Source organism: Trachurus trachurus (assembly GCF_905171665.1).
Source record: "Trachurus trachurus genome assembly, chromosome: 5".
Lineage (NCBI taxonomy): Eukaryota > Metazoa > Chordata > Actinopteri > Carangiformes > Carangidae > Trachurus > Trachurus trachurus.
The window spans coordinates 30728301-30741728 of NC_139896.1; the positions used below are offsets into that span (position 1 = coordinate 30728301).

General features: G+C 41.0%; 2 protein-coding genes across 3 annotated transcripts in view; both read left to right on the plus strand.

Annotated features, from left to right (window-relative positions):
- The window catches only part of park7 (parkinson protein 7), a 339990-nt gene that overhangs the window by 255231 nt on the left and 71331 nt on the right, over window positions 1-13428 (plus strand). The gene's annotated exons all lie outside the window — the stretch shown is intronic.
- The window catches only part of pax7a (paired box 7a), a gene marked incomplete at both ends in the record, with an annotated part of 44633 nt that continues 38794 nt past the window's right edge, over window positions 7590-13428 (plus strand). Inside the window, 4 exons of one of the 2 annotated variants that reach the window (XM_083971603.1) lie at window positions 7590-7674; window positions 9029-9264; window positions 10132-10276; window positions 10734-10862. In XM_083971603.1, the coding sequence (XP_083827729.1) occupies window positions 7590-7674; window positions 9029-9264; window positions 10132-10276; window positions 10734-10862 (595 nt within the window). The remainder of the gene's footprint in view (window positions 7675-9028; window positions 9265-10131; window positions 10277-10733; window positions 10863-13428) is intronic. The other variant, XM_083971604.1, reaches the window with a different exon arrangement.

Here is a 13428-nt window from a genome sequence, read left to right on the forward strand (position 1 = left end):
AGTAATTTGGACATACCACAGTAGCTATGTAAAAGGATTGGGGTTGACACTGTAAATATATCCTTTAATTCTGAATACAGATGCCTAAATTTTACATTACACGCATGTCAAATTATAAAATAATTAACAGTCATTGAAAGCAGACATGGTAACTAAAGCTGGCTGAAGGTAATATTTGGTCAGATTCAGCCGGCACATCGCAGTGTGATTTGTACTATAAGAGGTCGTGACCTGCTTCCCGTGCTGCTGCTCTCCCCAGACCTCTGCTGGCGGAGCTGAAGAGGCAGAGCCACACTGGTAGGTTGTGTGAGAGGACAAGTGGATTTGGCATGCACATCAGAGCGTGATACCCAAGCATTTTGGTCCTATCACATGCCACACACACTCACGCTCACACACGAGTGCAACACACACACAGAGCATTCTTGGTCGTGTAAAATGGATTGTAACACTGGCCACTGTAATGAAATGATGCCAGCAACCCACAGTATTCCTTTAGAGCACAAACCCACTAAAGGTTTCAGTGCACTCACAGTGTCCAGTGTTGCTGTTGGAGCCAAAAAAGGAATTGTAACAGCATTGTTTTATTTAAAGACATTGTAAATAACCCGCCTGTCTCTTCCTCTAACTGTAGATTAGGGAATACTAAGGCTGCCATACTTGATTCTCCGTATGCACAAGTCGGTGGACAGAACACGAGCGAGTTTCAGTTTGACACATGTTTAAGTTTTTTTTTTAAGTCTGTTTACTTTCATCAATAAACGTCATTTGGATTAATAGAAAAACTTCTCTGGTTGCTTTAGTGAAACCTTTGAAGGGATTTTTAGGCGAGCAACAAATATCAAGTACAAATTCTTCCAATTTGCTGGTTTACTTATTTAGTCTCAGGCGTGTTCACGCACACTTCAGGGAAATCTGTTCATCTGTGATCTTTCACATTTGGGTGTTAGTGTAACCTGTTTATTGAACACCCAGTAGCAACATCAAGATTACTGCCCCCATCCCCCCTGCTTCCCCTTTTTTTTTTTTTTTTTTTTTTTTTTATAGACGAAACTGACACTAAACCAAGAGCAGCCTTATCTTGGGGACATTGTAGGCGGCCATGACAGGTTATACACCATTTAAAATTTTTTGCATTATCTTGTTGCGTCTGTGCCGGTCTGAGGCGAATCATCAAAGACACGAGATCAGCGGTTGGCTATGACATGGTACCCTGTTTATGCAGAACTCGGAGTAGCAGGCATCGTGTTAAACTCTCACGACCGTCCAACGGCATTCCTTACATAAACAAACGTTGAACAAACTGGTGTTGCACTCGAAGTGGAAGTGTGATTTCACGTGACAGTAACACAGTAAGAGACGCTTTATTGGTTTTCTTTTGCGTTAAACAGAAGGGGACAGGTGAGCTCTGCTGTGGGGTGATAAGCGCCTCGGGAAATACAGACAACAAGTCTCCTAACATTGTTTAAGGGGGATAAAAGAGCAGTGTTGAAACAACCCGAGACACTGAGGAGACAACAGTCGTCAGCAGTGCTTTGTCATGTGCCTTGTTTTTTCTACTTATTTGTTCCCAGTTACTTCCTGGCTTTCAAAGCGTGAGATCACTCTCATTTGCAGACTTGAGATTGTCTGTCTTTGTGCGGCACGTTGTCCACCATCTCCGTTATCTCCCACCTGTTCCTTGGGGATCAAACTGGATTTGCGCTCTCTCTTCTTCTTCTTCCCCACAACACTAGTTTGTGCCGGCATGAGCCAACGGAAGGTGTTATTGAGGATACACAAAATTCACACTATAATGAGCGGTGACAGGATGTCACCCACTCTGCCATAGATCAACCGCCACCCCTGCACCCACCTGCACCCATCCAGCTGAGTCTGCCTGTTGGTGTGATGTCACCCGTGCGCCGCGTTCGTTCCTGCAGAACCGATCGGCCTGTTGATGGTGTTGCAACAAGGAGGCAACATTCGCACTGCGCTCCAAGGCTTGGCTGAACGTGTTCTGACGGTGTTGTGTTCTCATTTAATAGCTTTACTTTTACCATCCTCCGCTCCTCATATGGCCTTGTCCAGTTTGTCCTCCCTCCGATACCTCTGATCTCTTTGGAAAAATCCAGAGAGCTGCCCCTCACTCTCTGTGGCCTTTGGCTGTGTTTGATCATTGGTTGAGTTATAGACGTCTCTGTGACTCATAACTCAGACACCAGACTCAGATGTCAACATAACATATGTTGTTTTCCTGCTCGCCTGCCACACAGTGTGTGTGAATAGATGATGTAGGGAAGAGTATGGGAAGTCTTGTGCTCTGAAGCAGCCGTGTCCAGCCTTGTTACCTTTGGATATCTCAAAATAAAACAACAGCATCGCATCAGCTTGGGACTTTGGATGTGAGTTGGGAACAGTTCAAAGAAAGAATAGTTTTATATCCTCTGATTGTTTCAGTCGACATATTTTAGAAGTCTGAAGAGACATGAGTGTCCAATGTTCAGCAATATAAAAAACAAGTGATTTTGGGTAGCAGATTTCTTTTCCTCTCACTTTTGACCCCTCGGATTCATTGGGTCCCAACTCAGGTTGGAAACCAACTACTTGGCCATTTTCGAGAAGTGTCTGCACCACTGAAATGGTTCCACACACTGCAGAATCTTTATGGTTATATGAAATGACCTTCTTGGATGCTCTTTTTACAATTTCTTAAAATTTCCAAACCTTTCAAGTCTTGCCTTGGCTCGACTTTGTTTTATTATACCTCTGTGTTTCCTATATGTACTGAAAAGAGCCAACTAGGTGGAGACTGAACAGTGGGAGTTCAGGCAAGGTTCACACGTAGGCTAACTTGTTCCAAATGAGTGTGAGGAATTCCTGCGTCCTCGCTCACCTTATTAACCAAACATCACCTTGTCAGGCCCTACATGCCTGTTCAGATCCCCTCACCCCCCCTACCCCCCTCCCGTGTGCCACACATAATGAGATGAGTATCTCAAATCTGCTTTCTTTAATTAAAGATACATGACAAAGTCAACTCTTCACCAGTATCCTCTTGGCTTTTAATACGCTCTCTCTATTGTGATAAAATAATTCCCATAAGGAAGTGATTACATATTTGGATAATTCTCAGCAGATGTGCAAAAATGTCAAACAAGTTAACAAGGCTATGATGGAAGTGTAGACTGTGTCCCTGTTGAAGCGGTTTGCCGCAGCGTTGTGGAAACAGTCTCCTGAGGTTATAGCCCAGCGATGGTGGTAAAGTGATTGTTCAGTAATTTTTTTTGGCTTTATGCACTCAGCAACTTCAGCCATTGTAAAAAAAAAAAAAAAAAATCTTTTGGGGGCAGTCCATCATGGCGACCTCTCAAATCTTCGCATGCAGTTCTTTCAACTTCAACAGACGTGAGGCCGGCCATCAGGAGAGAGGAGCTGCTTATGGCTCACGTATGGAGCACTTGTGCAGATAAAAGATTGCTTCCACAAACATCTGCCCCTCTTGTCAACAAAGACAGAGCTCGCCTTCAGCATTAATATGCTCCATGAAATGGAAAGGGAAAAAGCTTCAGGAAACAACCAAATAAGATTTGTGAATATCTTTTATTTTTACAATACAGGCCAGGAGGGCTTGAAAAACTGCAGGGGACAGGGTATTTGTCTGAATGTTTATTGTGTTTTGGGCTTAAATATGGTACCCACACGAAAAAAGAAAAACAAGGTTATTCTTTTTTAATTTTATGGAGTTTATTCATTTTACACAGACAGTGCAGAACGGAGGGTTATCAGCTAACTGGCATCTTTCAGAGTAAACCGGCTGTTGTAACATCTGCAGGAATAAAAAAAATTGTATATATCATCTAAATATATTCTGCACACCATTTACTGAAGACAAAGAGTGTTGTTTGTTTGGATCCAACACTCCACCCTCACCTACCGGAAGATAAAAGAACTGTTTCGATTTAAATAAAAAATAGTGTTTATATGCACTTAATGCCTGTACTTCTCGCCTTTGTTCAGCTCAGGAGAAAAAGATAAAGGCTAAATTGGCGATGCCTCTCAACAAAGGTGTTTTCTCCTTTGTGCTCCTCCATGTGAACAGTGAGACAATGTGTATAGAGAAAATACATGTAGATAGGAGAGGAGGGGGGGGCAGGGTGGGGAAGAGGAAAAAAAAAAGTGTTCACCTACAAGCAAAAAAGAAACTTTGGTAATTGCCATAACACAAATAATGAGAGGCTATGTAGGAAAGTGTTTGAAGAGCGGCCCTGATCAAGATAAGATTGGAGACTGTATCACGAGAGAGAGAGAGAGAGAGGGAGGAAGTGTTTTTCTGTCTGCTGCAGCTGAGAGGAAACTTAAGTGACAGAGTTACTTACACGAGCCAGACGCTGAGCCGAACCCTGCAGATACAACCAGGATAAATGCAGTTAAGGGTGTGACGAGGACGAGTGTGATTCGGATGCCGGTCGTGGTCGGGTGTAGTGCAGAAACGTGACACATTCGCACATACATTAGGTGTAAAAAGGTGTCTGCTTTTGGAGCTGCACAAAGCTTCACAATGAGGTGCACAATGTGGGTTTTGTGCCCTTTGAAACATATATCAAGTGTTGGTGAAGCAGTCGTCGCCCACTAGTGGACATGGTGCCACCATCTTGATGGCAACTTCTCAACGCCTCAACCAAAAAACAACCAAAAAAACCCCAAAACTGGCTCACCCTAACCCTGTCCTGTTACCATGGGTATTATTTTAGTTGGTAACACTTTATAATAAATACACACTATTAAGCATTAGTTAAGCATGAATAAATACTGAATTCTTCATTTATAACGCATGGATACTCATTAGTATGTAGTTTATAAATGCAGTTAGTGCTTATGAATGATGAATAAAACATTTTTAACTGTATACTAATAAGTATTCATGTGTTATAAATGATGAATTCAGTATTTAATGCTTAACTAATGCTTAATAGTGTGTAGTTATTATAAAGTGTTAGTTTAGAGTCTGGCCATTACACTATGCCATTTTTTTTATAAGACAGCTAATAACCCGTTTCTCCTGACAGCACCTCTAATCCCTGGATTACTGTAAACGTAACCAGGCATTATGGGTTAAAGCCAATCAAAACATTTTTGAATACATCATTAGATCAGGAAAAATGTCAACACAACATACTGCAATATAATGCAATTCCAGTTGTGCTATAAAAGCTGCCTTTGTTGAAGCCTCTTCTGTGTGTGGTTGTAGCATTGTTGTGTGCTGCATTATGCTGTCCACCTCCAGCATGTGTTGTCTGCTGTAAGGAGCTGTGGGGGGAATCACATACAGGATAGGCTGCTTAACTTTTTATTTGGATAAAAGTTGAACAGAGCTTGTAATAACACGAACAAATCAGATGCACATGATTCACTGCAGCAGGAGTTCCACCGCTTCGACCTATAGGTGGGAAAACACCTGTTTGCAAAAAAAAAATAATAATCATTTAGCACAAATTAAACAATAACACACTTCACATTCATAATGATGTCAATGATGCAAATTGCCCTGCACACTCTGAACCATTTTCTTTTGGGTGTAATTATCAACAGCTGCATAACAAATGAATATCAGGGTAATAATGATTAGGATAACATGAGGCAAGACCTGGTGGTGAACCAATGATATTTTGCAAGGATACGGCTTTATTAGCTTTATGTGCATGTCTGTGTTAATAAAATAAATAAATAAGAGCACATATGCCTACCTGTTGTTGCATCAGACAGAGAAACAGAGAAGTGGAGTGTTTGGAGAAGATCATACTTTCCATAAGAGATATGCGCTATTGTTTGGGTTTCACATGATTGATGCTTGACTTAATCCAGTGCTCTTTGCGCCTTCCCGGGAGGGTGAGGCGGTCTCTTTGTGCTTTTCTGTCCCATGTGAAGCAAACCAAAGCGGGAGAGTGAGGGTCATAGCTATTCGGCAGGGTACCAGATCCTTCCCACCGGCACATCTGCATGTGAAATCGCCATTTCACCCCTCCACACTCCCTAATTGTTGCTAAAATTATTTGTGAAATTGCCTTCCACCAGGAGTGTTTTCCACGGCAATTGTCACACAATTTTATATGCACGGTGGGCCTACAGAGTTGACACATGCACCTCTTCTTTTCTGCCATATGTGCTCTTTTTATTCGAGTTTAATAGTGACGCTTTTTTTTTCTTTCTTTCTTTCTTTTTTTTTTTTAACAATTACCTTTAAGCAATTACTCTTGTGTGTTCTGCAGGGCAAGTCAACCTGTTGTCATCAATAGCGGGTCGATCCAAATGTTGTAATTACCACAAGAAGCTATAGGAGCGATTTAGATGTTCATGCTGCGCACATTGACTTAATTGAAAGGTTAACAAGCCAAATGCATCGTATAGCCAGACAGAGGCTCAGCGCAGCTCTGTCCATCCACACGCAGCAGCAGGAAAACCTGACTCAATCATTTTAGGGCCGTGATTTTGTGTTTGTGATTTTTTTTTCTTTCCCCCCTACATGAAGCATGCGCGCGCTGGGTATGGTCGAGTAACTTTGGACACGAGACATTTTATAGAGAGATCATTTTTTGATCAGTGAATTCAGATATATCTAGCCTATTTTTTTTCTTCCATATATGATATTTCAATGGTAAATGTAATTATTTTCCAGCAGAAGATGTGAATAATAAACTATATTTATACAACTTTGAATCATGATTTTTGTTTGTTTGTTTTCTTTTATTCATCTTTTTTTTTTTTTTTCTGGCGTTGCTATAATTTTTTTTTAATACAATGTTTTTCCTCCTATTTGTTTTTTTAGGAAGAAAGAAAGAAAGAAAGAAAGAAAGAAAGAAAGAAAGAAAGAAAGAAAAAAGACGGGGGAAAGGAACGGAAGATACGATCATTTTAAAAGCATTAATATTCCACAGGTTTGATCAGCTGAGTATCATGGAGGCAGACACATTTTTGAAAAGAGCGGATTTTGAATAACATTTAGACATAATAACATTTTGAACCGGGGTTTGGTGGATGGGGTCTTATGAGGGAGGCAGCAGTGAATTAAAAGTGGAATGTGCGGCTCTGATTGGTCGACCGGCTCCTGACTAAACCCACTCTCTTTCATCCATAAAAGAAAGGCCAGGCAGCCTATGGGAGCGCTCGGCTGTCTCCTCCTACGACATGCACGAAAGTTGGCCACTTAAACTACTTCCAACCAGCCAGCAGACATTATACTGAACCCAAACTACACCAAGGGAAAAGAATAACACTGCATTTCCCCTCACAATTCAAACACACAACTTTCGGTGCAGCTTCCTCCATTTTTGCAGACTTCCCTGTCCAAAGGGTTGTTTTTTTTTATTTCATATGTTGCTGTCTTTATTTTATTTTTTAAAATACATTGGCACGTTCATCGCTTCAGAGGAGAGCATCTCTTTTATTTTTTCCCCGGTGGAAGAAGGGCTTGTCCAGTTTCTCCGCCTGGGATTGGGATTTGACAGCAAAGGGAGCATCTTTTTTTGAACATTGTGAAGACGTCACTGGTTTTTGACGTGGACTTTGAGAGAGTGGCAGACTCCGGTTTTGTTTGTCTCGGTAGCTGCAGGATGGCTACTTTACCAGGAACAGTGCCTCGGATGATGCGCCCTGCGCCAGGCCAGAACTACCCCCGAACCGGCTTCCCTCTGGAAGGTAAGGAGAAAGAGAGAAAAAGCGAGCAAAAAACAAAACAAAACAGTGACAGCGTGTGTTTGACGTGTGTGTGGACTGGTGCTGTGACAGAGCTCATCAGGACTGCGCTCTGTCAGCTCGTAGCGAGGCTCACACAGACACAGTTTGTTACCGGCGACATGCTGCGAAATAAAAACGGAGGGCGAACAAACGCGACCTCCAGTCACTGATGATTAAAGTTCACAACCTGAATGAATGTAAAGTGAAGGTGTGTTCTCAGACCAGCGGCGGCCGCAGCGTTGGCGATCAGCTCACAGCTTTTCAAAATAATGCTCCGTTTCATCTCAGTGATTTGATTGTTGCACTTAGGACTTAATTTGTAATTATTTTAATTCGATTCCAGACTCAGTAATTCCTGCTCCTTATGACAACATGAAATATTTATAGTGACACCGATTTTATTTTCTAATTTATGTATTTATTTTTAGATTTTTAATGATTTGGCTTTCAAATTACACTTGATTTGCATTTCTAATAATAATCATAATCATAATCAAAATAATAATAATAATAATTGGGCTAAAAAATACTCTATTTGAAATGATCCGTTCTACAAAAAAATTAATCCAATCCACTACTTATTTTATAATTATCCAGATGATAGAACAACATTTTTTTTATGCAGGATTTTTTATTTTTATGCAGTCCAACCTCTACTGATACAGATACAGACAACAACAACAACAAAAACTAATTTAATTGGTAATTTTTTTTTACTCATATGCCCATCACACTCGAGTATATGGGAACATATGGGCGGAAAAAAGATCACTTTGTATTTGCATGCATTTATGGAAACAGTTTTCCCATTACACCCAGTTCGTGCTCAAGTGTCCTGGACTGAAATGTACAAAAACCACGTAGCTCGCAAGTTACTCGAGCTCCGGGATTTGTTCAAGTGGCCTGCTGCTGGAAATGGCAATAATACACACAGCAAAGAGATGGCTCAAAGGATCACATCAATATTTGTACAGCATGACTAGGAATAATCAAGGTGGGAAGTGTCACCCTGTTTAGTGTCTCTTGAATGTGGAATTGGATCCTGAAGTGGCCTCGGATACATCCTGTCAGCCAGACTCATGCTGGATGAATTTGGCACAGCGCTCTTTCTCAAATTGTAGAATATGATAATGTGCGTAAACTGCGTCCCATAAATAGTCAGCAACATGTCAACACATGCCACTGATTGACTCCAACGCCGCCTAAATTTTGTAGCGTCGTCCACTTGGGAGTGAACATCTGCAAGCTTTAGAGAAACATGACGTGTGGTTGTTTTTGGTTGTTTTTGAGACTGTTGTTGTTTATTGTGGCGCAGTGTCCACCCCTCTGGGCCAGGGTAGGGTGAACCAGCTTGGCGGAGTGTTCATCAACGGGAGGCCCCTGCCAAATCACATCCGACACAAGATAGTGGAGATGGCCCACCACGGAATCCGACCCTGCGTAATCTCGCGACAACTGCGAGTTTCTCACGGTTGTGTCTCCAAGATCCTGTGCCGGTACCAAGAGACCGGATCGATCCGTCCGGGGGCCATAGGAGGCAGCAAACCCAGGGTGAGTGGAGGTCCGTGACCGGGTCTGTGGGTCACGGCAGCGCGAGGATGGGCGGCATGGTGGGTGGTGCGGAGGGGCATGAGGAGACTGACACCTGAGTGAACCCAGGTCTGATGCTGCGTTACCACAGCATCATGATGGAGAGCAAAGATAAAGCTAATAAAATATATTTAACCTCCTCTCTTTGGATGTCTTTGTGATGTCTAAATAATAATAATTACAACATTATAATAATGTACTTGATAAGCGAGCACTTTTATCCCCTAAAATTTTAGTTACAGGTAACCTGGAACATATTTTCTGCACCAACTTTTATGGCTTCCGTTTAATTTTTCCCCTAATATTAGCATCAATATCCAATATTTTAAATAATGATGAAAAATAATAATAAAGCAGTAGCCTAACTGGAGTTAGAAATAAAAAATACTGAGAGGTTTGTTGATAGGAAATTAGTTTTCACATGGTGTTTATAGAAGTTGGTTGAACTGTATTTAGAGCGTTTAATACAAAATAGTGCTCATGTCTCATCATTTTCCATTATGTTTATTATCATGCACGAGGGAACGTAGATCTTCACTGGTGTTTAATAATTATTTTATAGTGCCGTTGAAACCTGTTAATAGTTGGTCTATTTCTTTGCCTCCTCTAGTCACTGGCATATGATGTTGCCATTAAAATTATAGGCTGCATCATTTAACCATTATTATTTCTAGATCCTGTTTGTTTTATTTTTTTATATTTCTGGCTAGTGCAAATATTGATTTTGTTTTATAATTTCTCTCAATTAAAACGGTCTAAAATTGTCTCTTTTTTACCTCCCCTTCGTCTTTTTTCCTCCTTCACATTCACACCATTTCAAACCTAAAGCAGGTGGCAACTCCTGACGTGGAGAAGCGGATCGAGGAGTACAAGAGAGAAAACCCGGGTATGTTCAGCTGGGAGATCCGGGATAAGCTGCTGAAGGACGGGGTGTGCGACAGAAGCACAGTTCCTTCAGGTGAGGCTTCATCTGGTAAGCTGCACTTTTTTTTCCCCTTATTACAGCGAGCACTGCAGCATCACCTCTGAATGAGCATCACTTTGAATCCAACCTGTTTTAAGCCCCAGTTACTGATAATAATAATAAAAAGAAAAATGTTTGAGTGTAGCAGGAAGCACACCTACAGCTGACTGACCCAGAAAAAAACAGTCATTCTGTTGGAAAAATGTGCCTTTGGTTCCTTCAGTAGTGAATTTATATTATTGTATTAATAGTGTAATGTTGCCCCTTTTATGATAGAATTTTCTTTTATTTGAAACATTTTCTCAACGCAGCTGCTTCCTGTAAAACTTTTTACCTGTGCTATTTTTTTTGTATGGTTTCCTTTAAAAAAAGAAAAGAAAAGAAAGAAAAAATGTATGATAGGATTATTATGGTTCTTTTATGGGTTTTAGGGCTAATCACCCATTTACCTTTTTGTTGCCATTAGTGAGCTCCATCAGCCGCGTTTTGAGGGCCCGATTTGGCAAAAAAGATGACGAGGATGACTGTGATAAGAAGGATGAAGATGGAGAAAAGAAAACAAAGCATAGCATCGATGGCATCCTCGGTGATAAATGTAAGTTAACAGCAGAAAGTATATGGCCCTTTTTGTATATGTCTGAAATAATAAATCATTCCTATGATTATTCTAATAATTATTATTATTACTAGTCAGAGTAAATTGCAGCCTTGTAAGCAGGAAGCAAAGTGTTTTAAACACACTTCCCACTCCACGTCCTCTTGGGAAATTGTCCCACATCCGAGCTGCAGCTAAACAGAATTTATTCCTGCTTTTAACTCCGCAGCCAGCAGTTGTTCATTTACTCAATTATTTATGAGAGCTTGGCAGAAGGTATTTAACTGCAGAAAATTAATTTGTGTGGCGAATTCCTCCTCATTCATTCAACTCATTTAACGACCTCCAAACGACAGCTGACAGTTGACCCATTTCACAATCGATGTCAGTTCACTGACATTTCACCACTTGTCAGTTAAAGAGGAAATCAATGTTCATATTATTATTTGCTCTATTAGTAATGCTGCGAGGAGGGAGGAATAAAGCTTTTGACGCAGGTATTCGCTGTCAGTATTTGTCAATAGCATTTGCAAGCTTTTAATAGCCTTAAATACAGAGACGTGTCATGTGGGTTTCATATTTATGTGGCATATTGTAAAGATTTAAATATAACTATATAACACCATCACATGCAATTAGACTCTAAATTAGAAAATGTGAGGTTTTGACTTGGAGGTCTTTGACAGCAGCAGCAGCTGTTTGACAGTTTACAAGACAAACTCTTGATTTTATTGTCATGTATTTATCAGGTTTTACTGGTTTTCTCAGTCATGGGGAGTGAAAGTTGCGCATCCTCCCAACGATAGCTATAAAGCTTGGCTCTTTGGATGATCAAACATGTGTGAATGAGGTTTAGATAAGAGTCTAGAAACACTCCCCTCCTGTTCCCCTTCTTTTTTTCTTAAAAAAAGAAGAAAAAAAGACACTGCCAAAGATTTTTCAAACTTGAAGATGGACTTCACGAGCAAAAACCTCCCCTCTATTGACGCTTTTCTAAAGTGAGGAGTCCGAGGTACAAAAGCAAATCCTGGAAAGCATGGGCAGCGAGAAAAGGAGAGTATGGGCCCGTCCATTCTCATTCAAACACTCGGGTAAAAGAGAGAGAAAAGTTTGGACAAAGGGCAAGGAGAGACATAAAAGGAGATGAATTATTCAGTGCGCCCCGCTGGTAGATAGTTTTGTAATTTTATATAATGGCGTTGGAAAAGAATCAGTTGATAGCGTGAAAACGGTCTCTTTTTTCTGTCACACCATGCATTAATGTTACGTGAAAAAAATGTCACCATTTTGTTGCAAATATCTCAGATGGTTTGTGAATTCTTCTGCCTGCAAATGACCTGCATTTTTTTTTTTTTTTTTGTGGGTAGTCTGTCCATTACGCACAGCTCGCGCTGCACGAGGACATGTTGCTGGATAATGTGATAGTCTGACTTTTAGAGTATTAACTACATTACCACTGCATTATTATTGCCTTTCTACTGTTAGTACAAAATATCCACATAATGTTCCTGCATGTGTGTGTGTGTGTATTTTTTTTTTCTTAGCGCTGCTTATGTTTTAAATTGGGGACTGAATTACGATGCTATAAAAAGAGACGCACCCTGTGCGTAATGCAGTTTAGACTACCGGCATCCGGATGGCACTTAATAATGTTAATACTTATTAGAGTAAGCACTGGAAACGATGGTTGCTGAATAGGTGGCTGTGTTCGTGCCGGGTGTAATAGCTCGCAGGCATGGTAAGAAATGTATTTATCCCCAATCAGCCCCTCACTCTCCGAGTTTGAAGCACAGCCCTTATGTGGAGAGGGGTTTTAAAGCAGATTAAATAGAGCCTTTTATTTCTTTTCACTTTCATCTCAGAGCGGAGCTCACAGTGGCTCGCCCTGGGCACAAAATTCATGAGATTTTTTTTTTCGTTTACTTATCCAGATTTTAAGACTTTATTTATTTATCTATTTGTTTATTAGGTCTGTGTATTTGATTTATCCCAGCACTAATCTAGCTTTATTGAACGTGTATATAAACTGTTAAACATATTACAGTATTTTTGAATTTTATTTTTTGCTGCATGGAGATGACTGTTATTTCTCAGACGGGTGTAGGGGGGAAGGTAAACCAACCAAAAACTCAGGTTTAATGCGCTGAAAATAGTTCCTCCTTATAACCCCCCCTTTTATTTAATTCGGATCACTGTTTAACCGTCTGGTGATCAGCAAGCGCAGACCCTGGTCCTCCCACCTCTCTGTTTATGTAAAAACAAGTTCCCTCTCCCTGCTGCCAGAGTTAAATTACGCGCAAGGCGCAGGGGAAAGGTCGCACTAAATCTGCACAAACTTGGGCATCATCCTCGTTCTGTGCGCCACACCGGTAGGAGAGAGGAGGTGAATCATTTGTCCGGCGTCCATCTGCCACACTGATGCATCCAACCTGACCGTCAGATGAGGTGGAGACAGGCGATTGACACTTCAGCAAATCGCAGGATTACCTGGGGTCGTCAATCTAATTAAACAGATGCCACGTGGGATTATATCCGAGCATGAGGGAGGGAAAGTGACAGACGGGCG